The 27,700-nt window shown below is 40.3% G+C and overlaps 3 protein-coding genes across 5 annotated transcripts; all 3 read right to left on the bottom strand.

The window, feature by feature from the left end:
* Positions 1 to 3,026: 3,026 nt before the first annotated feature.
* Positions 3,027 to 8,000, bottom strand: LOC144005767 (transmembrane protein 120A-A-like). The gene is made up of 12 exons (XM_077504080.1): positions 7,807 to 8,000; positions 6,654 to 6,772; positions 6,413 to 6,544; positions 6,274 to 6,333; positions 6,091 to 6,186; positions 5,722 to 5,811; positions 5,060 to 5,125; positions 4,917 to 4,978; positions 4,718 to 4,810; positions 4,521 to 4,585; positions 3,978 to 4,046; positions 3,027 to 3,886 (listed from the first exon to the last, which is right to left on the bottom strand). The coding sequence occupies exons 1-12, from the start codon at positions 7,882 to 7,884 to the stop codon at positions 3,773 to 3,775; spliced, it is 1,044 nt and encodes a 347-aa protein (XP_077360206.1). The 5' UTR covers positions 7,885 to 8,000; the 3' UTR covers positions 3,027 to 3,772.
* A 229-nt stretch (positions 8,001 to 8,229) lies between these two features.
* LOC144005766 (hepatic and glial cell adhesion molecule-like) lies at positions 8,230 to 15,665 on the bottom strand. 2 transcript variants are annotated; one of them, XM_077504078.1, is made up of 7 exons: positions 14,916 to 15,665; positions 12,744 to 13,085; positions 10,349 to 10,651; positions 9,459 to 9,552; positions 9,301 to 9,368; positions 9,151 to 9,221; positions 8,230 to 9,068 (listed from the first exon to the last, which is right to left on the bottom strand). In XM_077504078.1, the coding sequence occupies exons 1-7, from the start codon at positions 15,016 to 15,018 to the stop codon at positions 8,937 to 8,939; spliced, it is 1,113 nt and encodes a 370-aa protein (XP_077360204.1). In that variant the 5' UTR covers positions 15,019 to 15,665; the 3' UTR covers positions 8,230 to 8,936. The 2 variants fall into 2 exon arrangements, with proteins under 2 accessions (XP_077360204.1, XP_077360205.1); XM_077504079.1 differs by having other exon boundaries at positions 9,181 to 9,221.
* Positions 15,666 to 15,783: 118 nt separating this feature from the next.
* On the bottom strand, positions 15,784 to 27,617 carry ap2b1 (adaptor related protein complex 2 subunit beta 1). 2 transcript variants are annotated; one of them, XM_077504062.1, is made up of 22 exons: positions 27,471 to 27,617; positions 26,630 to 26,684; positions 26,409 to 26,514; positions 26,140 to 26,275; positions 25,620 to 25,865; positions 24,980 to 25,170; positions 24,025 to 24,246; positions 23,833 to 23,953; positions 23,635 to 23,730; positions 22,866 to 22,981; positions 22,602 to 22,767; positions 21,953 to 22,051; positions 21,569 to 21,828; positions 21,286 to 21,478; positions 20,481 to 20,522; positions 19,871 to 20,026; positions 19,199 to 19,344; positions 18,976 to 19,105; positions 18,814 to 18,898; positions 18,045 to 18,131; positions 17,246 to 17,400; positions 15,784 to 17,007 (listed from the first exon to the last, which is right to left on the bottom strand). In XM_077504062.1, the coding sequence occupies exons 2-22, from the start codon at positions 26,664 to 26,666 to the stop codon at positions 16,933 to 16,935; spliced, it is 2,865 nt and encodes a 954-aa protein (XP_077360188.1). In that variant the 5' UTR covers positions 26,667 to 26,684; positions 27,471 to 27,617; the 3' UTR covers positions 15,784 to 16,932. The 2 variants fall into 2 exon arrangements, with proteins under 2 accessions (XP_077360188.1, XP_077360189.1); XM_077504063.1 differs by lacking the exon at positions 20,481 to 20,522.
* Between the last annotated feature and the right edge of the window lie 83 nt (positions 27,618 to 27,700).

Here is a 27,700-nt window from a genome sequence, read left to right as displayed (position 1 = left end):
AACAAGCAAAATATTTTTTTTAAATTACACAAATGGCTGAAATTGAAATGCTTGAATATGCAGCAATCCACACTACAGCAATATTAGTCATTCGTCACAGAGGATTAAGAATATATGCCTGTGAGTATAGTGCTTTGTCCACACTGCTTGTTCAAATATCAATTATTGTACGTGATTTGTTATTTGCGTATATTTTCTAACCGCCCGTAAAGATACAGAAGTGTCGTAAATGATTCATTTGGCAATGATTTCATCATTTCCACGAGCTGTTTATATTTTAATACCATGAGCGTTTAAAAAAAAAAAAAAAGCAGTCAGTGGCACACAGGCTGCTCCAAAATGCAGTTTGATGGTACAAGAGGTTTAAAAAAACAAAAAAAACAAAAATCCTTCCTGTCTGAATTTGCCGGTTGCTAGGCAACCAGCCCGCGCGCGCAAGCAATCAGCCCGCTGAATAGTCGCTGCTTGGTTAGGTGGCGTGTCCTGCTGGGGGCCGACACCGCCTTAAAAATACAGACGAATTCTCTTTTTTCCTGCACTCGGCGGGGCCTTGAAGGTTTCAGTCTCATTAGAACGAGTGGATGCAATCATGTGCCCCGCTTTTTTTTTTTTATTATTATTAAATTATGCATATTTCATTGTGCTCTGCTCACAGTTCACATGAAGCGCCGCTGTGGGACTTGATTTGTTAATGAGGGAGGGGATGCAAAAAGGGGGTGGAGGGGGGGGGGCGTTCTTATCATTAACACTTGTTTTGTAGACGGGTTCATTTGACTCGAGCATTTAGCTAAAATGAATGATGACATCCATCCCCTCTGATTGGCATCACCCCCCCCCCCCCCATGATACATTTCAGGAAAAGAAAACAAATGCCGATCACGTATAGGATTAGCATTTGCTTTCCCACTCCTGCCTCCAAAAAAAAAAAAAAAGTTCCTCTAAAGAACTCAAAATGGCGGATCTGTGATTAAAAGTAATGAGCGTAGCGCACAAAGTCATAACATCAATCAGGGCGTGGTCATGGGCAATCTTAAAAGAATAGTATTCATTTAGAGAAAAAATGATCAGTAATACGTTGGTTAAAACATTTTTTTTTTTTACACAGACATACAGAAAAAGAAAACACAGTTATACAAACATATAATGATTCACATTTCTCTGTAAACCTTCAGTGGACTTTGTAAAATAACGGGCTTATAAATAATAATGCGAAATATTGTTACTGTCGCCACTTTCGGCTTGTCCCATAAATATAAACGCTTGAAAAAAGTCGACTAAGTGCAATTTGTGGAGAAATTGCACTTAGTCTAGTTGTGGGAATGCTGAAAGCTGAATGCTAACAGTTGAATGCTCAGATTTGAATGCATTCCCAAATATGGTTCTTCCTGTCCAAACTCACCCAATCACGATTTCCCCACAATTGTGCAACTCATCTTGGATCGATTCAGACTAAAGCGGGCGTGTCCGAAGACTTTTTTTTTTTTTTTTGGTCCGGCTTCTGATCCTCTTCTTAATCAAAGACTGGTCTCGGCGGTCCCCTTCTGGGCTTCACTTCTTCCTCCTTTCTGCTTTAATCATCCCTGTGATAGAAAGCTTATCACCTCCCAGAGGAAGTGCGTGCGTGCGTGCGTGCGTGCGCGACCCGCTCCAGATAACGAGCCTCCCTGGTGGACGAGTTTCTCGGGCCTCTCGCTGGAGCGGCTCTTTATCTGTCTCCTGCAGGGAGGCCGGTTAGCTTGAAGGTTGAGGTGCGGAATAAAGCCCGGATCTTTTTTTAACATTGGCTTGTGGCGTACTCGGAGAAAAAAATAAATAAAAATGTGTAGTTCAACATACTACCGTGCTAATTTTTTGTCATCCAGGAAGTATGCTGAAGTGGCTTTCGGGTGCTTTATTTAGATAAAAGTAGTTAAATGGCGCCATCGTGTAGCATCATAGTTTTCAATGAACAAGGTTGAAGTGATTTATAGAGCTCCATTGAGACAAAAAGTAGTGCTTTGCCACCATCTTGGGGCATTCTGATACTAAGAAACGAAAAGTGAATCGAGGAACTTGCTCTGGTGCCATTTTGTGTTTAAAAATGAGAGGTGAGCAATCCTTCGGCATCAGAAGACATTTTTTTTTTTTTTTAATTTTTGGCAGGGGCCTCCCCATCCCTTCTATACAGTTTGTCCTTGGGCCGGTTCCCCTTGCAGCTGGTAATGAGGCAACATGAAAGCGGCACAAGACGTGAAAGCCGCCCGCCAATCTCGCCCTGCAGCCCCAACGCATACGTTGATTCACAACATACTCCTCTTTTTTTCTTCTTCTTCTTAGCAAATTGGGCATAAAGCCGCTTTTCATTTCAAACTTTCAGCTGTGGCTTGCCTGTGATCTTATGGCGCCTCCTTTCATGTCTTCGCGTGGAGTCAAAATGTTTAAATCATCAAGTGGAGGAGGACGTAGCGTGCAGCCACACGGCAATATCGCGGTGGTGACATCATGCGTGTGCAACTTCCTGCATTGGATAGCATTACAATTTAAAACTAGTTTGATTTAAATAAATGATTTTTATTTTAAAAAATGGATGAATAATGACCTGCTCGTAGACTTTTTTTGTAGTGCACCGAATGATAACAAGAAAGTTGCCATATCTAATATTGGTGTCTAAGGAACTGAGCGTCAAAGAAAAAGGTGGTCTTCAAAGCAGCACATATGTCCGCTTGTGTTTTTTTTTTGTTTTTTTTAACTTGTTAAAAAAATAGTGACCACCCTGGCACAAACCTCACACCCCGCCTCCGGCCTTATACTAACTAGTTTATAATATAACTAGTATAGTACAGTAGTCTGCTCACGAGGTGGGAGTGACAAAATGGCCGCCCGTTGTGACTTCAACGGCTTGTGTCGTGTCGGTCACGAACGAATCGAGTCTTTTGAACGGTTCTTTTACGTGAACGGCTCCCGAATGAACGGCTCCCCTGAAAGAGCCAAAAGTACCATCACTAGTCAAGACGCGGTCGGTGCCGCGCATGCGCAGAAGATCGGCCAGCTTGGATTGCCAACTACGGCAACTACAAGAGGTCCAAACACGTTCACACACGCAAAATAAAACAGATATTGCGAAAGGTTCAGGACATTGCAACGTTTATTTTGTTTATTTTTAAAATTAAATAAAAGCAGTTTTGTACCCAACCATGTCATGTACGAAAGGTACATTTTGACACAACTGTGTTGGAGCCATATTACAGTGTTTTTTGTTTTTGCTTCTCTGTGATTGAAGACTCACTATAATGTAATGAGGTCAAAAGTAAAATGTTTATCTTATTAGATTAAAAATTGCTTAGTTGCTTAAATGCATAAAAGAATCTATTTTGTTTATTTCATGTTGTATCGTGTTTTTACCAACGCGCACTATCGCGCACGCATTTAAAGGTATTTGTTCTAGTGTATTTGCCGTAGTTGGCGACCCAAGATGGCCGATGTTCTGCGCATGCGCGTCACCATTCGCGTCTTTGACAGTTTGACTGAAGGCAAAATGTGAAGCAGCGTCTCAACGCCGCCATCTTGTGGACATTTTATGACACTAAATCAAAGTGCCTTGCTTTTTTATTGAGCACGTTTTGAAAGCAAAGAACGACAAGCGTCCCCCCCCATAGAATAACGCACATAAATCACATAAGTAAACGTGTGTAACATTCTCCTCAAACCAGTGAGCGACACTCGCTGAGTGACGACAAAATGGCGCAGGTGAAGCGTAACAGTAAAATGGAGGTCAGGAAGGGAAGTACAAACGCTACAAGGACTTGGGCTTGTCTTGGTTCCTCATGTACTTGTGGTAGACCACCCCCAGCGTGGTGAAGAAGTTGCCCAGGAACAGCGTCATGTAGGAGCAGCCGCACATCGCCACCTGGACCACAAACCGCCGCCAGCCGCCATTTTCTTTTCAAGTGGACTCGTGTTTTTGAATGTGAAATGTTTTTTTTTTTGCGGTTGCTCACCTGCCACTCTTTGCACTCCGGGAGTTGGAACATCTTGAAAAGTGTGATGCTGTTGTACAGCTGCCAGAACTGTGACGATGAGGAACGACAACATGCTTTCGTTTTGTGCAGTAAATTAATTACCAAAGACAAAAACAAAGGACATTTTTGATATAATTATAATTCATTTGAGTTAGTTTTGTAAACATAATTGTTTTTTTTGTTTTTTTTAAAAAGCATTTTCGTTTTTATTTCGTGAGCGAAATTGTTTTTTTTTTTAATTTTATTTTAGTTTTTTCATTAGTTTTCGTGAACTAAAATAACCTTGACACCCAAAAAAATGCAGCAAAATTTACTTTACATTTAAATATGGGTCATATATCATATACTTTTATAAAGTACAGTATTTTCCTCATGACAAAACTTTTTTTTTGGAACAGATTAATGTCGTTTCCATTCATTTCAATGTGGAGAGATGATTTGAGGCACAAGATTTCTGGGTTACGAGCATGATGATGAGCCAAATGATACTATATGATAAATATATGTTCACAATGAACTTACTTGACCGAAGAACAAGAACGGCAGCAGGAAAGTGAGCCCCCTCCACATCCACGACTGGAAACCCTCTGAAGTAACAAAAAGGAAAAAAAAAAAAAAAAAACGTGAATAATGGATGGATGGAATGAAATAAGCCTTTTTTTTATAATACTTTTATTGAATTAAAAGCATTCCAAGATGGTCAATATTGCGAAACGAACCGACAGTGAGGTCCATGTTGTGTCGTTCCCCGAGCGCTCGTAGTCTGTACAAGCAGCCGCTTTGGTAGTAATACTGCAAAAACTGCACAAAACCTACAAGAGCGGGAAGAAGATCGATCACGCACGCACGCACGCACGCAGGTGTGGTCTGAATGTCCCAGTCAAAGTTGTTGAATGTTGTGGGCGGGGCTTTCTTTACTTTGGTACAAGCAGTAGGAGAGGAACTGGCTCCGAAACATTTGGTACAGAATCCCCTCGGGCCTGCGAGAAGAGACGATGAAATTGTTATGAAGGGGGGGCGGGGCTTGACTTGTTGGAGGTGACCTTGGCGTGCGGACTCACCATGTCAGCATGACCCCGGACAGGAAGGTGGACACGTAGTGATGGAAAACCCACCAGCCTCGGATCCTGAAAACGGAACGACGGAAGCGCAACGTTACTTCAGAAACGTGACAAATGTGATTTATTCATATAATAGTTGATAGTTTTAATACACCAGTCCGTTTGTCCATCCATCAATTTTCTACACTCATTGGATTTTTTTATTTTTTCATAATTTCAAGACGCAAATAAAAATGAACTGAGATAATGAGGTTGCACAACTCTACACACCCTCATCTCATTGTCTTGGTTCAATGCTTTTCAGAGAACATTATGGAGTAATTGAGATGTTAAATTGAATATGAACACAATATTCTAACTGGGAGGACGGTGATCAATTCATTTAAGTGCACACAAATGTAAAAACTTGAAAATTGGCGCTAATTATACACTATCTATTGATTAGGGATGTAACAATACCGGCAATATCGCGATATTAAAACTGGCACAATATATCGTCATCACGTCACAATATTAAAAGCAGCAAATCTGTTTAAAAAAAAAAGAAAAGAAAAAAAAGGTCAGGTTGATTTCCATTTGTGAAGTTCTAGCACCCTCTGGTGGCTACTTTTTTTTTTAATGCCAAAGAATGTTTTCATTTGACTGAGTTTTCATTCATTCACCTGGAGCCGTTGTTGATGAGGATGCTCTCGCGGATGGTGAGCGTGCAGTAGTACCACACCAGGAGGAAGTTGAAAAGGGCGTCTAAGGCTCTGGAAAGGGGGCAAGAAAAAAATAAAATAAATTGCACAGGGTAATGAAACTAATGTCGATACTGGTGTAATTATATAAAACGTATATTTGAAGGGGAAAAAAAGCAGTAGAAACACATGCAGAATGAAAATAGAGCCAAATAGATAAATAAATAATGTCACAAAGCTTAGTTGCAGTCGTCATCTGTGTTTTACCATCAAATCTACATCCATGTATGTAGTATGTCTTTATGTATTTGTACTGCCCCCTGGTGGCCATAGCGCCGCCGTCTGACTTACCTGTAGCTGAACAAAAAGCGACAGGAAAAAGAGAAGAGGAAGAGGATGACGGTGAGGACCAGCTTGAATTTCTCGTATTCGTCCTTGTAGGCGAATCTGTACAAGCAAGAAAAGCGGTTTTAAGACGTCAGGACGGGGAAGACGGTCGCCGTGACGACGGACGGCAGGCGGGCGGGGACGTACTTTGATTGCTTATTGAGGAGCGTGACGTTGACGTTTCCTAAAACAAGAGTGAGGTATAACCTGAAACGGGAGGAAAAAAAAAAAAAAAAGTGACTTACTAGGTCGAACCTTGACCTCCGCGTATCAAATGCAATCAAACCCGTTTTTCTTTGGCAGAAAAGCTTCCATCTCAGAGAAGGCGTCGACCCGCTCGTCGATTGCCACCTGCATGTCGGCGATGGAGTCCGCGTCCTCCGGACTTAACCTCTGCTCCGGGTGCTTGGCTTTGCATCTGAAAACGGGTTCGGAACTCAATACTTTTTTTTGGTGCGTTTGGGTAACGCGACGTCGTTCGCCGTTCGGCTGACGGACGAGGGGAGACAAACAAAAGGCGACTTAACTGCTCGAGCGACGACGAGAGCTCCTTCAGCTTCTTCCGGTGACGCGAGATGGCCGACGTGCAGCTGTTCTGCAATTTGGTGACTTCCTCAAGCTTCACTCGGTACAGACGATGCGTGTCCTGAGGAGAAAATGACACATTCTTACTTTTGTCACAGTTTTAGCCATCCATTTTTTATTTTTTTTTTAATAGCGCTTGTCCTAGGTTGGGACATTGCTGTTGAGTAACAGGTCACGATATGATATTTTCAGATTTCCTTCCAGTGATCTGTGATTATCATTGCCCCAAATAAATACTTTTAATATCATTTCAAACTCATTTTAAAACTTTACCATTATTAAAAAAATAAATAGTTTACAGATAATTCGATCTCTCAGTTTACATGCATCACTTCAACAAGACTTCCTTGACTTCAAAGTACTACTTTGTTATTAGCCAGGGCTTTGGCGCCATCTTATGGCGCTACAGGAAGAACACCAAAAAAAAAAAAAAAGTGTTGAATTTGTTAAATAGCTAATGAAAAAAAATAATTTAGCAAAACTATTCAGTATGAAATTGGTCAGTTAAGTCAATCTATCATATTCTCTGAGAAAATACTGCTTAATTATTTCCTGTTTAAAAAAAATAAAAATATATTATTATTCCGCATATTTACGACTATTCCAAGTGTACATACTTGAACATGACCGGGCTGGTTTTAAAACTAATTATTTAAAGTACAGTATGAGGTCCATTACGACAGTCTCGACATACGACATTTCGAAATGCAGTAACATTTTTTTCATGAAACTCATGTTCATATCCTACATGTGTTTTCCCAACAAATAGTGTTATTATGAACCGTAATATCGACGTACGTACGTAAAACCGTCGTTAAACGAGGACCTGTGGAAAATGTAGCTAGCTATAAACATGTGACCAATATTGCGTTTTTTTAAATAAAACTCTTCACGTCATTTGAGCTCTTGTGTGTTTTATTACTATTTAACATGTGGCCTAAAGACACAAATACAAGCCGGTTAATGAAGAAAATAACGTAATGTTACAAGACGAGGAAAGCGGCGACGCCTCCTAGCTTGCTAGCCTCTGTTGACGCCCGACTACATGACTAGAGTACAAAACTTAAAACTGTCAAACGGTGACAAGAAACTCACCTGAATTTGTTGATAGTCCTTCTCTAAATCACCCCACTCGCGAAAACATTCAGACACGCCGGTCGGACTGAACAACATTTCGGCTCCGACTCCAAGGATGTAGTTAGTGCGTATGGAGGGTGGGGGGGGGGGACGTCAGGGAGTTGCGAAAGTGGGCAACAGTTGCTGCTCGGTGTCAAGTAACTCATTCAAAAAAAAATTATTTCCTATTATAACTTTCACAATAAAATCTGTATATGCCAAAGTCTGCTTTTCTGTCGTTTGAGAACACAAAAATATCTTACAAACACCAAGTTGTACATTTTAGCTAAAAGTCATACATTTTCTCTATATATTACAAGAATGAAATAAACAGTATTTTTGCATAAGTACATCAGTTTATTAACTACAAGAGGGTATTAGGGTCATAATTATATATAACTGTGTGTGTGTGTGTGGGGGGGGGGGGGTTATTTTCTAGAAAAATGGTGTATATATTCGGGATTAAAGTTGTATTATGAAGTGAAGTTGTACATTTGTTGTTAAAAAAAAAAAGATTAGTTGTAGTAACACGAGAATGAATTTTTATTTTTTTTTTTTACATATTGGTAGGCCATCTTGGGGGGAAAACACTATTATCGTTGAAATCTTAGGAAAACAAGAACAACTTTGTAATCAGTTTTTTCGTCATACATTAAAAGTACACAACCTTTTTTTCCTATTTGAAAATATCCATTGTTATCATAATACTGTAAGTTTGATCAACTTTGTTTTCTTGAAAACAGACAACTTTGTTCATGTAATACTACGATTTTAAACTCAAAAATATAAAAATATGTATCCTTAAAATAATGCCTCTCTTTTTTTCTTTTTTAACAATATACAACTTGTTTCCTTTCATAACCAGTTTAATGCTAGCAGTATCAAAAAAAAAAAATCCTATACGGTATTTTTTCATCTACAAGTAAATAAGCGGCAACATTACATTGAAAGAAATCACTACGAACTGCATGTATAATACGTCCACAAAAAAAAAAAAAAAAATGCATTGATACAATCTATAATAAATACTTTCATGATGACCGTGTCTGGCGTAGAACCAATTTATAGAACATAACCATAAAATAACAAACGCATCATGTGTCGTCGATCTACACTTGGAGTTGGTTGGCGTGTGCAGTTGCCCGCGTGAGAGAATCGACGTAGTTGGTGTAGCTGGGCGGGTGCTCCGCTTCCGAAGCAGATCCGACGCTGTTGACGGAAGAGTCGCCCGGGGAAAGATCCTGCAAAAATAAATATAACAAAAATGGGAGCGTTTCAATTCGGAAGCGGACAAACAAACATTTGACATTTTCCGTGACAAACTTTTTGCTGCAGGATGTAAAGTGACGTCACCATGTTCTTGCCATTGCATCGTGTCTCCTCTGGAGCATCAGCTGTGATTAAAAAAAAAAAAAAAAAAGAAAATACAAATTGACATACAAATATGTATATTTTCACATTAGAATTTCATACCTGAGTGACGAGTCGGCATGCGTTGGTTATAAAACCTGGAGAAAGATTTTCTTGTTGGTCGTCTCGATCTAACAAACAGAAAAATGTTTTTTTTTATTGCCAACTGGATTTGAATTATGTTTTTTTATTTATTTATTTTTGTATTTATATGACCTTACTTTTTGGATGGCGTCCAGCAGGCGCACACGGTTACCAAGGTGATAAGGAGGAAGATTCCGCCAGTGGAGAGGATGATATAGACGGAACTTCTTTCTATTAGCAGACATAAGAACAGCGGGACCGGGCGATTGTTTTTATCGATTAATTTGACTCTTTGTTAGGGTATTATAACTCTTTATATGCAGACAAAGAATATACATAACAATATTCACAAGCAGACATTCTTTATTCCTGTGAAACAAGTTTACTCAACAGTTGTGACCTTCTTCTTTGTGGATATACTGTCCGTACACATGTATTATGTTGCCCCCTGGTGGCCAAGGTGCGCACACCGGAAGGTGCCCCGAAATAAAAACATGAGGCACAAACTTCTTGCATTCGATCCAACTATGTTGTTAAAGGGATACTTTAATTATTTAGCCATTTTTGGCAGTCAAACATTAATATTTTGTCCATAATAAATTTGATATTTTCATTATTTTTCATGTACAATTAGTAGCTTTAAAAAAAAAACACATTTTGCAACTTGCCGTCGACTGAAAATGACATCACAAAAGGGCTCAGGTAACCAATCACAGCTCAGCTTGTTTTCTCGGTTTGGTCATGTGACATTCACAAGCTGAGCTGTGATTGGTTACCTGAGCCCTTTTGTGATGTCATTTTCAGTCGACGGCAAGTTGCAAAATGTGTGTTTTTTTTTTAAAGCTACTAATTGTACGTGAAAAATAATGAAAATATCAAATTAATCATAGACAATATACGAACTTTTTTTTTGCTATAATGAGCTAAATAAGTGAAGTGTGCCTTTAATTTATGTTTTTATAAAGTAATATATCCTAAAATGCCGTTTTGCTTCCTAAACTACACATCAGAAACGTTTTCTACTCACTGTAGACGCTCAATCGGACGGGCGGGCTGGCGACGGCGCCGACGGGATTTTGCGCCACGCAGACGTAGACGTCGTCGTCGGCCGCGGTGACGCGCGTGATGGTGAGGAGCTTGCGGTCGGGCGACAGCCGCAGCCTGCCGCCGCCGCCGCCGCCGTCGTCGTCGTCGGCCAGCGCCGCGCCGCCTTTCAGCCACGTGTAGGCGGCGCGAGTGCCCGCGTGGTGGGAGCAGTTGAGGACCACGTTTTCGCTGCGCTCCAGCACCGACGACGACTCCGTGTGGACGTAAGCGCGGGATATTGGCTCTGGGAAAAGGAGCAAGAGATTTCAAGTTTTAGACGCAGTGGGCGAGTCATCATGGGTCAGCAACGTTTATGGTCAAAAGTGCCATTTTAGGCCAAATAAATGAGAAAAAAAAATCTGTCGTCTGGAGCCGCAAAACATTTCAACATTGTGCTGAATGAAACAGCGTGTTTGTCTCATCTATTGAGGGATCCAAGAGCTACAACATAACAGAAAACATGGAGCATCCAATACTTTTCTTCTTTTTGTTTTTGGACATTTTATAATTACTTTTTACTGTTAAAATAAATTTTCTGACTGTTAAAATAAATTGTCTGACTTTTTGTGGCAATTTTGTGCACATTATATGGTAATTGTTTGAATTTCTTCTTTTGTTTTGGGACATTTTATGTTATTTTTTTTTAGATTTTCTTTTCTGCCTTTAAAAAAATAAATAAAAATAATCTGACTTATTTTGGCAATTCCAAAGACATTTTGATATTTTATGGTTACTTTTTGAACATTTTCCTTCCTTCATTTTTTAAAATAAATTGTCTGACTTTTTTTTTTTGTGGTTATAGTAATTTTCTGCCTCTACTTACGTTTTGCCACAATTTATGGCCAATTTTTTTTTTTTTTTTACTTTTATTTCTGCCTTTTTGCTATCAATTTTCTGCAATTTTGTGGACATTTTAGGGTAATTTCTGGGTTTTCTTCTTTTGTTTTTGGACATTTTGTAGTTAGTAGTTTTTAACGGTTTTCATTTCTGACTATTACAATAAATTTTCTTACCTTTTTTTGGGCAATATGGTAATTGTTTGGCATGCTACTTTTTTAATGAATTTCCTGACTTTTTTGGGGGGGGCAATTTTGTGTACATTATATGGCAATTGTTTGGATTTCTTCTTTTGTTTTGGGACATTTTATGTTATTTTTTTTAGATTTTCTTTTCTGCCTTTAAAAATAAAAAATAAAAAATTCTGACTTATTTTGGCAATTCCAAAGACATTTTGATATTTTATGGTTACTTTTTGAACATTTTCCTTCCTTCATTTTTTAAAATAAATTGTCTGACTTTTTTTGGGGGGTTATAGTAATTTTCTGCCTCTTCTTTTTTTTTTCTTTTACTTTTATTTCTGCCTTTTTGCTATAAATTTTCTGCAATTTTGTGGACATTTTAGGGTAATTTCTGGGTTTTCTTCTTTTGTTTTTGGACATTTTGTAGTTACTTTTTAACGGTTTTCATTTCTGACTGTTACAATAAATTTTCTTACCTTTTTTTGGGCAATATGGTAATTGTTTGGCATGCTACTTTTTTTTAATGAATTTCCTGACTTTTTTGGGGGGGGGCAATTTTGTGTACATTATATGGCAATTGTTTGGATTTCTTCTTTTGTTTTGGGACATTTTATGTTATTTTTTTTAGATTTTCTTTTCTGCCTTTAAAAAAATAAATAAAAAAATTCTGACTTATTTTGGCAATTCCAAAGACATTTTGATATTTTATGGTTACTTTTTGAACATTTTCCTTCCTTCATTTTTTAAAATAAATTGTCTGACTTTTTTTTTTTGTGGTTATAGTAATTTTCTGCCTCTTCTTACGTTTTGCCACAATTTATGGCCAATTGTTTTTTTTTTTTACTTTTATTTCTGCTTTTTTGCTATCAATTTTCTGCAATTTTGTGGACATTTTAGGGTAATTTCTGGGTTTTCTTCTTTTGTTTTTGGACATTTTGTAGTTAGTAGTTTTTAACGGTTTTCATTTCTGACTGTTACAATAAATTTTCTTACCTTTTTTTGGGCAATATGGTAATTGTTTGGCATGCTACTTTTTTAAGGAATTTCCTGACTTTTTTTGGGGGGGCAATTTTGTGTACATTATATGGCACATTTTATGTTATTTTATTTTCAAATTTAAAAAAAAAAAATTTATTTGGACTTTTTGGGCAAATCCAAAGACATTTTTTCAAATATGTAATTATTTTTATTGAAAAAAAATAATCATGAATTAATTGAAAGAATATTTTATCGAAAAAAAAGAAATAACGACGTACAATTTTCTTTCGAGAAACCACCTGCGGAATACTGAAAAACCCCAAAAAGTGAACTTCCTACCATCCACAGTGAGCGCGACGCTGCCCTCGCCCGTGAAGGTGTCGTCGGTGATGGAGATCTCCACGTCGTACGTGCCCTCGTCGGAAAACCTCAGGTTGTGCATGAGCAGCGACCCGTTCTGGAAAATCAGGATGCGGTCCCGGTACTCGGGCCTCGGGGTGCCCACGATGTCCGTCCCGATGGACTGCACCACGGTGAGCGCCTTCTCCCGGCGCAGCTGCCACTTGATGACGGGCAGGTCGGCGCTGAAGCTGACGTAGGCGACGGAGAGGAGGGCCTCGCCTCCCAGCCTGCCTCGGACGACCGAGATGGGCAGCGTCACGTTCACTGCCAGCACCGCACCTGCGGACAAACGAGCGCCGTGAGCGGCCGTGAATGGGGAAAAACTGAAGGGGGCAACGACATTTGGATTGTTTGTTTACAAAGAGGCGCGTCTTGAAAGGTCATCACGTGTGCTCAGGTCAAAGCGAGACAAATGTTACTTTGGCACCATCTGTCAAAGAATGAGGTTGAAGGGAGTTGAGGAGCTCCATAAGTACTGTATTTCCACCATCTTGTGCCAAGAAACTATGTTGGAGTCAGTTGAGGAACTTCATTTAGACAAAAGTAGTGCGCCGCTGCCATCTTGTGGCATTTTACCGCTAATGAACTTTGTAGAAGTGAGTTATAGGGCTTCATTTCGACAAATGTGGCAGCCTGGTGTCAAGGAACAAGGTTGAAGTGAGTTGAGGAGTTTATTTTAGACAAAAGTAGTACTTTGCCGCCGTCTTGTGGCAACTTGGTGCCAATGGAAGTGAATTAAGGAGCACCAAGTGGCTGAGCACTGCAAAATAAATAAATAAATAATCTACTTTTCTATAACACAAAAATATGATCTCAAAACTTACCCGGCAAAAGAACTTTTGAAGGACAAATTTAAGATGGATGCGGGAAAATGTGTCTTTTTTTTTTTTTTTTTTATGCGAGTATGTTAAAACATTTTTGGCTTTACTTTCAAAATTGGATTTATTCTAAAGGGACACAGATTGGTAATCTTACCACCACAGATATTAAATATGTTTGTTTGTTTTTTTAAATAATTTTGACTTTTGCATAAACAATATTATTTTACTAGGTACACAAATGTAAATGTTGTTCGAACAAAACTAAATATTGCAAATTGGAAAAAGAAATTGAAATCTTATAATTTGCTGTTACTTATTATTACCATGAATGCGTCATTTGTTGAAAAACTGTACTTGTGATTTTTTTTTTTTTATTGCCCTTGTGATTGTCTTTTATTTGAAATGGAAATACCCAATGTTCTCTTGTTCTTTGATTTTTTTTGTACTCTTCATGTGCATTTTGAAAACGATTGAAATGGGATTGTGCCTATTTTGTTTGTATTTCAAATAATAATTAAGAAAAAATATGATCTTGAAACACTTTAAACATTGAAAAAACCTGCTAATCAATGACATTTACCACAAATAGGTGGAGGTTCACTATTTCGCCTTAAAAACGAAAAATCAGGGCCTACTTGAAGTTGAGACTTTAAAGCATTGATCTCGGGCAGCTCCATATCGCCATGGCAACCTCAAGTCAGAGTCTGTCGGACGCGCAAGCCAGCATCCGTCCGCTCACAAATGTTGCCATTGTTTCTTTCCCCCTATTTGGCAGGCAAAGCTGCCAGGCTCGGCCAGATTCGAACCGTGTCGGACAACACAGCCGCTCAGTGAGCACGCAACTTGCAACAATGGCTGCACAGTGAGGGAAGGGAAGGCCGGACACACAAACACAAACACAACAAACAAAACTGTGGTCGAAAAATGTCCTCTCGAGAAAAACTCACGTCACACAAAGATGGACAGACCAGCAGACAGTTCAGTGAAACTAAGAGATCTGATTCTGATGCAGCTTAACAGCAACATTTTTGTCCGAAAACAATCTTGTTCAAATAAGACATCTGAATATGAAGCATCTTAAAAATGAAATTAACTATTATCCTATTAAACCTTTCAGCTCTTTACAGTTTGACTCCACTATAAGTTGAAAGTTAAATGTATGTTTACTCATAGAAGACCCTGACTATCATACATTCATACAAGTCATTCATTTCCTATATAAAAGTAGCATAAAACTTTTTTTTTTGGCAAGTTTCAAGTTTAAATGCACAATGAAAATATGACTAACCTGTGTGGAAGAAATCCAGACAGGACAGAAATAGAATCCATGGACTTATTCCGACTTTGGAGTCGGGCTCTGCCATCATCCTCATCCTCATCTTCATCTTCATCTTGACTTTCCGGCTCCGCTTGCCACGCCCCCACGACGGGAGATGACGTCACAGCAGGCTTTATTATTACTCGTTTCACGGCCAGGCCGCGAGAACCAAAAGGAAAGTGGCGTTACGACTCCAGCCAGGAAAAAATAAATAAAAAAAATAGAGGAAAGGTTGTGAACTTACCAGCAGCCCCGGCGACATCGGTGGGTTCCAACTCGTGATTCTTCATAACGCAGAACATTTCAGAACATTTCAACATTGGCGCTAACGTACAATATGTGGTCGTCTGGTAGCGCTGCAAAGTCCTCAAGCGGATGCAGAAGCGGGACGATGACGAGGAACCGAGCGTCCATCCAAAGAAGAAGACGAAACCCAGTGATGACGTCTCGGGAGTTTGTTGGGGTTGGTGCAACTTTTGTTTTTGGTTTTTTTTCTCACATTAAAACAAGACAGTCCAGGTAATAACGTGATAGTAGATTAAAAGGCAAAATAAAAACATCACGATACGAAGGCCACGATACGATAATTATCACGATATTGTGATACAAAAAAAAAAAAAAAAAAAAAAAGTCACGATACCATACCAACAAAACAAAATTGTGCTTTTGTACATTACAGCAATGTAATGTAATGTAATTGGATAGATTTAGTTCAGTCCTCAAAAATGTAATTTTTCTGGATAATTTACAGGCATTATTGCCATCAAAGTGCTCTTCAATTTGTGAAAAATACACACAAAAAAAAAATAATGTGTTCAATTTCTACGGACCACAGAAATGCACGGTGCTGAAACTTTATTGATACCAGGAGTGGTGCAATAACAAATCATCTGCATGACAGTGAAAAATGTATGAATTAACATTCTTACTCTTTAGAGTGTTTATGGGAGTGCATAAAAATCATACAGAAAACTGACCACGAGGGATAAAAGCGGACATCCCGCCAACACGGATGATAACACTCAACACAGCTGTTTTTCGATTACAAATCAACATCAATCATTGTATTATCATAAAAAGGGTAATGCCATCGTACTTTTGTTTATATCCACACAAACGACATCATCGCTAATCTACACAACGACCCTCGGTCGTTTCCCACCCAAAGCGCCAAACATTTGAGGGTCATATTCGCTTTAGCTGCAGCTAAAGTTGTAAATAAAGTCAAACAAAAATTGGCATTTGACAAGTGAACGTTTGGTCCTGCACGTTTGCTTCAACTTGAGGTGCAAAAGGTTCGAACTGGCTCGACAGCGGAAAGAAGAAGAAAACTAAAATGTCATGGAAAGCACTGCAACCAAATAGGCGAGCGGGAAAGGAGGTAGATGAACAATAAATATCACTATAAATGTTTTTTTTTTCGAAACACGTGTTTGCAAGTGGGACAATTAGAAAAGCGAACAGCAACTTTTGTTCCTTTATAGTTATCATTGAATTAGCATGCCGCAAAAAAAGGCTAAATTGAATTTAGCTTTTCAGGAGATGTCTGTAATAATTTGATCAAAGATGGAGTGGTACTAAATCTTCTTTGCTTAAAACAGTGAGTTTAACATTTTTTAATAGCTAGTATCAAAAATAAATGGGCATAGAATGTGCGTGGGGAAAAAAAAAAAAAAAAAGTTTCTCTCGAGGACAATTTCACTATCGTTCACAATATTAAGACGTTTAAGGATGGAATGATTGACACATTTTCACAGTCCAAACTGCCAAAATATTTTTTCCCCCCCCCCACTTCAACTTATTCCAAAAGAAGCTATAATGTGTATGGAGTGTTGGAACTGTGATCACAATAACATCTGCATGAACAACTGTATAACATTTACCTTTTTTTTTTTTCCTTGTTATCTACCGTGAGGAAATCTACGTCTCGCCTCCATTTTGAGCAGGACTGTTAACACCGCGCTTGGAAGGCGGCGAAGCCAGACGCTCAGTTCTTCAGCACGGCGTCGTACGTCTGGTACACGTACTGGGACACCTCGGGGGCCCGACACTTGAGGGACAGCTGCGGGACCAGCCAGGAGACAAGAAGGGGTCGGTGATGTCATCTTAATGCCGCGTAGAAAAAGCCGACACACCATCGTATAGGCTATGACGTAAGGGGGCTCGATGGAAGTCAGGAAAACAACCATGCAAAGGCAGACTTGACTTCAAGTGGAACAAAATTGAAGGGAATTACAAAGTGAGATTTTCGGAGGGGTGTGCAGACTTTTTCTATCCACCGCAGAGATGAGATACTGTACCGTGTAGTTGGGGTTGCCCGGCTGAATGCGCAGCTCGGCCAGTATCCAGATGCCGTTGGTGAGTTTGAGGGACTGGTAGAGCATGTCCTGACCCTCCACGTTGCGCTTGGCGATGGTGTAGATGTTGTTGTTCTGCAACTTGCCCGATACCGTGTCTGCAAGAGTGCAAAAGTTACCCGGGAAAAGAAACACATCAATACCGATTTGAAGCCAACGTGTGTTTGTTGTACTACGTTGGGACCTCCGAAGTGGAAAGTTGAGCTTGAAGTGTCCGTTTACCTTCACAAGGGCTCAGACGGTGGAACAAGTGCGAATAAATTCAATCAATGTTAGGAAATAAAGTACAATTGTGATTGCAAAATGGACTACGAGGAAATATAGAGACTTCCTGAACATCACCATACAGTATGTTGACATTATTGCAAGTCAACCAGTCTCAAGCTCAAAGGTACACAAAAACTGGGAGCTAATCTAAAATGTGCTACCAGCAACACAACGAGGAGGTAAAGGATGATGAATTAGCCCTAATGGGAGGTTTTAACTAACGTACTTGGCAGCTATTCTGAAATATCTACGACGAGTATCGTCAAAAGAGTTTGATATTTCCTTCAAGTGGAAGAGATTGTGATGTATCCTACGGCAAGCGTGTGGGCGCACACAGAAAGCAAACAAGCGAGGACTTGGTCAGTTACATTTCAGGTTGAACAAGCTCATGAGATTTGTGTATGATCCTTCGGTACACTTGCTTTAAAAAAAATGACCATTTTGAATCGGACTTTTAGCTGTTTGCGGGACCTACCTGCATTTAGGTGGCACTCCTTGATCTGATACTGCAGTTCGTTTTCATTGGGAATATCTTTCCAGGTGGCAAGGAACACCTGTCGCTCTGAGGAGAGAAGAGGCACGCTTGAGAATTTTGCTTAAATTGGGCAAAGAACCAAAATAACGCGTCAATAATACAGCTTTTTTTTTTTTTTTTTTTTTTTTTTAATTGTGAATTTTTGTGAAGGATCCCAAAATAACTCATTCACATTGCACTTTTTTTTTCTTTTTGTAATATATATATATATTTTTTTTTTTAATTGTGAGGGTTGTCAAAATATGTTTTAATTTGCTCCCAAAAACATATAAAAACGTTTTATTTTAAATATTGTCATGGTCCCAAAAATGTATTTTTTTTTTAATACTAGAGCATACAGATGGGTTTGATGCAGCTTTTTGACCCAAAGAGGTTTCTTTTGGTAGGTGTCAATGCGAAGGGTGTTGCTTCGGTCAAAATGAGCGGAGTGAATGAGTTAAGTTGTACCAAATTAACTGATTGATAAAAAGTTTGAAAAAAAAAAAAAATACAATGAAAAGAATTTTGATCTTGTAAGGACACCAAAAATTACTAATCAATAGAGAAAATTGTATCAAAAGCAGAATAACTTTTTTTGTTGTTTTTTTTAAGTTTTGGTTCCCAAAATTAATCAATCAAAAGTACCCAATAGCTGATCGATATTGCACTTTTTTTCCCCCGTTAGTACCAAAATATGAAAGTAATGTGTGTTCATGTTATGACAACGAACCCATTTTTCCATCTTCAACAAAGAATATGTTGAGAGGGATGAGGACGCTATAGTAGAAGACGTCGATGTTGTTCTTGACGGCCACCTGTGAGCGAGACAAGAAAATTACAAGCAATCCCAATCAGGTCGATTCATTGTGTCCACGTGGACGCGTTTCCATACCTGGAGATTGTTAAGGGGGTCCATCTTCATGACCGGCCCGATGGTGTTGATGGGCAACGAGACGTCGATGCCTTGGCTGGGCATCAGCGGAGTGTGAATGGGCAGCGGGCTGGTGGGTATCATCCCGAAGCTGCGGGAGACCAAAAACAAAAAAAATGCCTGCCTTGAAATCTACTGTTTGTCGGCGAGTGGGCTCAGCTACGAACACACGGCCTTTATTGACCTGTTCTTGTTAAACTGGACGGCAAAGTCGGTCATGTGCTGCAGGGCCTTGTTGGCGAAGGTCATGTCCATGTACATGTGGCCCTGGCGCCGAGAGAAGGTTCCAGAAATCTCCAGCCCCTTGGCTTTAACCGCCGGCAACCACACCTTGGAAAAGATGCCGGCGTAAGTGCTCTAAAATTGCTGGAAAATTGTGATCGGTGCACCTCTAATAAATTATATGCTTCATGATGTTTAGTACAGGAGTAAACTTGTAAAAAAAAATTTATTAAAGAATTATAATTACCCTAATTCAACAAGATGCCTCTGCCAAACCTAATATTGGGGTCTAAAGAACTGAGTGCTAAAACAAAAAGGTGGTCTTCAAAGCAGCACATATCGTCCACTTGTTAATTTTATTTGTATTTTTTTTAACTTGTTAAAAAATAGTGACCAGCCTGGCAAAAAACAAAACACCGGCTCTGGCTTTATACTAACTGCCTACGAGCTGTATATGTCTGATCTGTCTATATAGCATATAGTCTGCTCACGAGGTGGGAGCAACAAGATGGCCGCCCTGTGACTTCAACAGCTTGCACTGGCGCGCATGGGCTACCGGCTATCCAGTTATATATACAGGTCAGTGGTTGACTCTGACTCTATCAGATGTGAACATCGTTGCGTTGAAACTCACAGCTTTCGGGGCCACGTAGCCTCCGGATGTGATGGCCATGCCCGTGGAGAGCTCAAACAAGTCGTTGAGGCCGCTGCTGCTGACGGCCGGAGGAGCAGGAGTGGGCGACGGCGCAAAGGTGCTGGGCACGGACGATGGGATGAAGTTCTGGCCCACCTGGAGCGACAACATCACAGCAGGAAGTAGAAAGGGGCGGATTGTTAGCGTCACTAATGCGGCGGCGGCAAAAAAGTGCTACGAAGCTCGGAAGAGTCACACGAGAAGCCCATGCAAAATGTTCTCCGGGTTACGAAAGCCCTTATGAGAAGAAGAGGTGAGCGAAGTCAAAACGAGAGGCAGGTGCGACTTTGCATGTTTTGCATGTGTACAAAGGAAAGTACGAAAACTAATCATTGTAATTATATGTCAACATCCATGCAAATAAGAACTACAAGAGTGGTCAGGTGGTCTCGTCACGGGTCAAAACATGCCAAGCGTTAACGATAAGCCAGCGAGCGTCGAGCTGAAATCAGAGAGAGGAAGGCGATTGGAGACTAGCGGCTGAAAAAGTGTGGGACTGGAGCATGCAGCACGCGGGCAGCCAAACAGAAGGAAGGGGCTTTGGACTTACAGCTGGACTTCCCCCAACGCCACCGCCCAGGTCTCCCCCCAGCTACAGGGGAGAGAGAGAGAGAGAGAGGGGAAGAGGGGACCCCCCCAAAAAAAAGCATCCGATCATGACAAGACATACCACACACAAGGACAAGACAGACTTTTCTTAGCAATCGCAAGACATCTAGACGAGCCATCGCTCAAAAATGAACAACTTGAAAAATGGGGGGGGTGGACAAACTTCTAGGGATGCACGATATTGCTATTTTCTACGGAAGCGTATTGCATTCACTTGAAAAAAACAAAACAAAACAAAAAAACTCCTGTTTCTCCGACTAATTTTTTGGGGAGCTTTGTTGTTTTTTTTCCTGAATATTTTTTTTCTGTTTTACTGAATTTTTTTTTTCTGTTCTAAAAAAAAATTCAGAAAAACAGAAAAAAACAACAACTCCGAAAAACAGGGGGAAAAAAATATTCCAAAAAACAGAGCACAAACTTCTGTTTTTCAGAGTAATTTAAAAAAAAAAAAAAAAAAAAAACTAAGTGAAAACTACATTTTGCGTGAATTGAAAATATTCCCCTCCATACAGTATTTACTGTACAATTTATGACTCATTGATCTATTTGCCCTTTTCCCCCCCACTGTTATTCATGGCAAAATTTGCTTTTAATATATATTTTTTAAATCCCTAATTGGGGTATTATTTGAGGAAATACTGTCGGTGAGGTCATCGGGTCGTAGAGGCAAAACCACAACTGTTCATTCACACGAGTGCAAGTCGAAGAACTCCTGAAGCTTTTCCAGGATTATCATCAAAGCTCACCAAGCTGTCCAGGCCGCCTCCCAGGAGGTCGACGGCGCCCATCTGCATGGACGAGACCTGGGGCACGTTGACCGGAGGGCCCAGGTCCAAGTTGAGAAGGTCGCCCAGCAGATCGCCCTGGCTGGGGATCACGTGCGGCTGGTCCATGGCGGCCGCCGGACCGCCGCTCACCGGACTCTCGCCCGTGTCGATGCTGTCCGGGTGAGAAGAACGTGCAGGAATTAGCGCCGGGTCTGCGTGAAGAACAACGCGTCCGTCCGTCCGTCCGTCCGTCTTTCTGTACCTGCTATGCTGGACGGGGAGGTGCTTGCGGTGGATTCCGTGGCTGCCCTCCACAAAGGCGCTGGGCGGCTTGTGGTAGACGGACGCCAGCGAGCCGATGTGGCAGATGAGCTCGTCCAGCAGGGTGGGCTCGATCAGGTCCGTCTCCTCGGAGATGAGCGGCTTCTCCGACAGCACCACCTCCTTGGCGGTCACCGGGTCCGTGGACAGCAGGCGCCAGTAGATGTAGCCCCTGTCGCGCAGGTCCGGGTTGTCCGAGTCCTGCAGAGGAGGACAATGTCAACGCAAAGGATTTGGAGTGAGACATTATTTAGCTCTTGGTAAACCGAGGACATTGGGTTATGATTTCCTGGGGGTGTTTTTTTTTTTTTTTTTTTTCCCCCACCTGAGTGGCCAGGCTGAGGACTTGCTGCACCAACTCCTGAGTCTCAGACGGCTTCTTGAGGAAGAGCTTGACGATGGCGGTCAGCAGAGTGAGCTGCACCTGCAAATCAAACGTTCACAATGTTCATGCCAACACATCCTACTTATAAACATGCTGATAGGACAAACTAATGAGCTGCTACCAGGGTTATTGTAGTTTTGGAAATTTTCATTTTATTTTAGTTTTTATTTCATTGTGAGGTTTTTTTTGTAATTTTTCTTCATTTATAAATTATTTATACTATATATATATATATATATATATATATATATATATATAAATACAAATACAGTCCTCTCTCCCAAAAAAAAAAGTCATACAAGCAAAAATAGATAACAAAACTAGGGCTGCACAATATATTGGACAAATATCGATATCGTGATATTGGCCCATGCAATATGCATATCGCAAAGACATGCAATAAGTTTCATTTGGAATTTTATGCTTTTATCAGCCGCAAACTTAAATGTTCACCGCCATCCAATAGTTGAACATTATCGCGATGTAATCACAATTAATTAACTAAGAATATACTGAGTTTGCTTATTTTGCTGCATGAAAAAAGTCATTCTTTCATTAGATAGATAGATAGAAAGACAGCTGGGCGTACCTGGGTGCTCTCATCGTGAAAGCCCTCGAGGAAGCTCTCCAGCAGCTCATCGGCGTTGTCGATCCTCTCGGCGTACTCGCCCACGATCCAGATCATGGCGGCGCGAGCGTCCGGCTCGTCCAGAGAGTCCAGATTCTCGCACAGGGTGGCAATGATGCTCTCGTACCTACGACAGGTCGGGCCATTCAGGAGGCTGACGCTAACTTGTACGTGATTACAGCTTCAAGTATGTTTCGGTTGGAAAAAAAAAAAAAAGACTCGTACTTGTTGGGGTACTTGCGGAAGATGTCCCTGATGACAACTATAGCCTCCTGCACCACGTAGTTGACTTTGGTCTGGATGAGGTCCAGCAGGGTGCTGACGCAGCGCTCCGCCGATTGCTGGGAGGGTTCAAAATGGGGACAGGACGTCATCATCATCATAATGAAAATTGAGAGATGTTACCATAGACAAACTGCAAAGATGACATCTGTACAGCTCAACTTTTTTTTTTTTTTTTCCCATTTATTCTATATGTTGTTTCATTTGGGTATGATTTTTAGTTTATTATAATATTATTTTTCATCCATTTGTTTTTTTTTTTCCATTTACAGTCATTTTTCCCATTAAAAGTACGTGTTTTTTTAAATTGACTTATTCTACAGCACAGTATATATTTTCTATCTCCGGAATGCAAAGTCGTGGAGCGGCGGGACAGAAGTTGGAAAGATCGAGACGAATCGCAAATGCTCGTATGTCCTCGGTCGGATTTAGGGTTCGAGAGATACGGCCGCGCAAAGAAAAAATAAAAATAAACATAGCAAAAAGCATGCGGTTTAAATAAATAAATAAATAAATAAATAAATAAGTAAAAACATTTAAAAAAATCAGTGAAACGGTGAGGCTGCGAAAGATGAACCCGCAATAAACGAGGGAACACTGTAGTGAAGTAACGGTCAGTCACGTTAAATGGCCAGTCCTCTCTGCCGTAAAATAAATTGAAGCTACCGGCCGTTATTTGAGAAAATAAGTAAGTGAAAATCTGATGTCATACTTCCACTTTAATGGCACAGCGGCCAATGGCACGCACAGCCTTGCGCACAAAGTCAACATCCACCTCTGTGGCGTACTCCTTCAACTCAGCTAGCACCTGAAAAGCACCAAACAAAGAATACAACCATAAGCTGTGTTGTTGTTTTTTTTAAGGCAACAAGAATCACACACCTGTGAGGCCTGTTTCATGTAAACATACCTGAGCAATGTTCGCCTGAGAAGCCAAACGGATCATGATATCTAATTTCTCCAGCTTCACGTAAATAGGGTCGTTGTATTTGACGAAGAACACTTTGATTTCCTGCTTCAGGATCTCAGGCCTGCACTCAAAACAAAACATTATGTGTCCAAAAAGTGTTGCTTTATTTACACTTCTCACATTCACACGCACCTTTTCTGGACTATGAGGTTGATGTTCCTCAGAGCCACGTACTGGACCTCGGGCTCGCCGGACAGCAAGGTGACGAGCGGCGGCGAGAGCTTCTTCAGCAGGGTGTTGTAGTAGTCCGAGTCTTTTGGCAGCAGCTCCAAGAACTTCATCAGGACCTTGACGGCGGACAGGACCACCGCCGAGTTGGCGTGCGACAGCCGTGGAGTGACGCGCTCGCAAATGCTTTTGGAGGAGAGGGGAGAGTTTGAGAGAATCGCAAAAAAATAAAACATGCCGGGCTAGGCATATATATATTTATAATAATATATATTTATGTACATTTTAGTACAAAACAAGAAAAGGTTTCCACATTTGCAGATATTAAGACCAATTTAAAAAAATAGAAATACTATAATTATGTACGTTCTTTTATTCGTTTATACGTTCTAATATAAATGAATAGTAATATTTATATTTTGGTACAAAATAAGAAAATGTTTAAACGTAAAAAGTTAAAAAAAAATATTAAGACAAATAAAATTCTTTGAAACACTAACTTTGCAAGTTCCTTATTTTTAAATTTAAAAAAAAGTGCAAATTTATACATTTAAACAACTCAAATTAGCATTAATAATCTTTTTTTACGATTATGCTGATTTAGTAATTGTGGAGTGTAATAATTGAAATTGTAATTGAATTTCAATTAATTGCACAGCCCTATGCCGGACCAAAAGTGGGACCAGTTTTTGGTTTTGGAAAGTGAGAACAATGTGGCGTTAAGAGTTCACATCAGCATGTCAAACTTTGTATGACAAATGATGCAAAATCATGTTGAAGATGTTAGTTGTTAATATTTTAAATCAAATAAAATGTTGAAGATTAAAAAAAAAACATTTTTATTCATGTGTCCTATTTAACTACTGTGACGAAAACCTCTGGAAAAGAAAGAAATAAATAAAAATAAAAAATAAAAAACCTCTGGGCCTCTCGCTCGTCTTTGGGGTTGTAGTTGGACAGGCAGTCCAGGATGAAGATCTGTCCCCACTCGGTGCACTCGTTGAGAGCCGTCAGCAGCTTGTTGATGTTCTGGGGGTTGAGGTCCAGCAGGTTGCTGTTGGGGTGAGACTCACTGATCTCGGACAGGGCAGCGACCGCATTAGCAACGACCTAAAAAGGACACGAGGAAGTTAGGATGTCGTATGATCGCTAACAACAGGTATTTATGTGAACAAACGTACTCATAATGTGTTCAAAACACTGGGAAAAAAAGAGCTTGTTGTAACATGGCCCTGGCTGATCTCTTATACTCTGCTGCCATCTGCTGGCCATTTTTTTTTAAATAAATAAATACCATTGCTTTAAGCAACCTCTTTAGGTCAGAGGCTGCACCAAAGCCTTATGTATGCTCTAGCATTAAAAAAAAAAAAAAAAAAAAAAAACGTCTAAATACGTTTTTGGGACCATAGCAATATTTAAAATAGAACGTCTTTATACGTTTTTGGGAGCAAAAGCCATTTGTATCCAATTACTCTGTGACAGCTTAGAAAGCTGCAGACCTGGACTACTCAGGGGGCGTTTATTTGTCTTAAGTGGAACTCCAAGGCCCGGTCACCTACCATGGGATTGGAATCGGCGATGAGATCCCTCAGCGAGTCCAAGAAGCCCTGGTCCTCCACCATCTGGGCGTTTATGTCATGAAGTTTGGCCACGCACACCGCCGCCGTCTTCCTCACGTACGGGTCCTCGTCCTTCAGGCATTTCCTCAGCGGCTCGCACAGGTACTCGGTGATCTTGTCCACCCGGATGCAGCCCATGGTGCGGACAGCCAGGGCCCGGATGAGGGGGTTGGGGTCCTCGCAGTCCTGGAGAGTCGATTATTCCCAATTACTTGCAAAGTATTTTTAAATGTATAAACTTTGTGGAGCTGAATATGGTGCCAATAAATGAGTAACGTTGGCATCCGTTTATCTTCATTCGGGGTGGGGGTGAGCGAGACCATTCCAGCTGGATTTGGACAAAATGTGAGGGAAAAAAAAACCCAAAACATGCAGCATTGAAAGCACAAGTTGAACTGAGACACTGAGGAGAACAACTTCCTTAATAGGGCGGCAAGAAAACGGCGCAAGGTGAGCTTGCCTTGACAAAACTGTTGACAGCCATGATGGCCATATCAGGCTGGCTTTTGGCGTAGTTCATCAAGTAGAGGTACACCAGCTTCTTCAGCTCCAGATTGTCGGTCTGCATGCAGTTGACCACATCCGGGAACAAAGAACTGGAAAGACACTCAGTCAGAATGTACATCTAAGAGCTTTTTTTTTTTTTTTTTAAAGACCCAGAATTTCCCATCTACAATACTCCAAACAAGTTTCCTACAGAAGATTAATAAATATATATATTTCTGGTACCTGACGTCCTTGCCCACTGTCATGGCGGCAATGACCTTCTTGACGGCCTCCTTTCTCTTCTCCTTCTTTTCATTGTTCAGCTCGGCCTTCAACTCAAAAATCTCCCCTGCAAAAAAAGCAGAAATAAGATTACATTTGAATCAGCTTGCTGTCAGTGTGAATAAAATGTTTTCAAATAACAATTTGATGATGTGGCAGACAGTGTTTTTTTTTGTGCTCACCTTTTTTGTTTGTTGTGAAATATTTGGAGTCCGTCATGATTGTGGTTCCTGTCGTCTGGAGAGGAATAACAGAACATTTAAAACCACGAGCAAATGCACTTAAGGAACAACACTTAATACACATTTGTCAGGCATCTGCACTTTCAGTAAATAATTTTCATCATCTGTACGTTTTTAAATGAGTTGAATCAGTACTTCTGCTTTTGCCACTCTTTCAACACAAGTATCTGTACTTCTACTTGAGTACAGCGTGTGAGTACTTTCGCCACTTCTGCAGTATGAGTAGAATTTTAGGCACAGCTCTTGTATTCCATCACATTTGGTGTACCTAATGAATTGTCCAGAGGCTCCGGGGCTTGTTCCGCCTATTTTCTAATCGACGTAGCATCTTCCTGGCTCTCATAATGACGTTTAGTTTGTCTTTATTGATTCATTTATTATTAGGAGTATGTAACATCAGCCAATAGTGCGTACGTGGGTGTGATAAATGTTTAGTTTAACCTCGTTAGTGAATCAAAACCAGATGTGCGCTAATGCTATAGCTAGCCCGTATGCTAATAGCGTCTCTCGACTGACAATGCTAATAGACGCGAAAAATCACATTATAACGTAAAAAAAAAAAAAAAAAAAAAAGTCATTTATATCGCTGGTGTTATTCATAACAGTATTAAAATATGAAATGTGTCTGTGTCACCAAATCAGTAAAGACACATCCTCGGCCCAGTTTCCATTGCGGTTGACTGACAGCATAGCGAGGTCGTGACTACGTTAACGGACGAAGAGAAAAAACAAAACACAGTAATGTTGTGTACATCGTAACAAAGTGACACCAATGACATACCGAGATGAGTTTACGGAAGAGGTGAAATCTGATAGAAGGTGCAGAACGAAGATTGGTCCCGTGCACGGTCGGGGGAAGATGGAGAATCTGGAACGGGTGTAACGTTCACGGGCCACTTCCCGCTTGCGCTGGCTGCGAGAAGTGCATCTCTTCATGAAGTAAAAATATATAACAAAACTTGAATTGAGTACCTTAATCAGGCTCTAATTTCTGTTTTTGTATGATAAAAT

Source organism: Festucalex cinctus, chromosome 18 (assembly GCF_051991245.1).
Source record: "Festucalex cinctus isolate MCC-2025b chromosome 18, RoL_Fcin_1.0, whole genome shotgun sequence".
NCBI lineage: Eukaryota > Metazoa > Chordata > Actinopteri > Syngnathiformes > Syngnathidae > Festucalex > Festucalex cinctus.
Note: the sequence above shows the minus strand (reverse complement) of the source record. Positions and strands in the feature narration are given on the sequence as shown.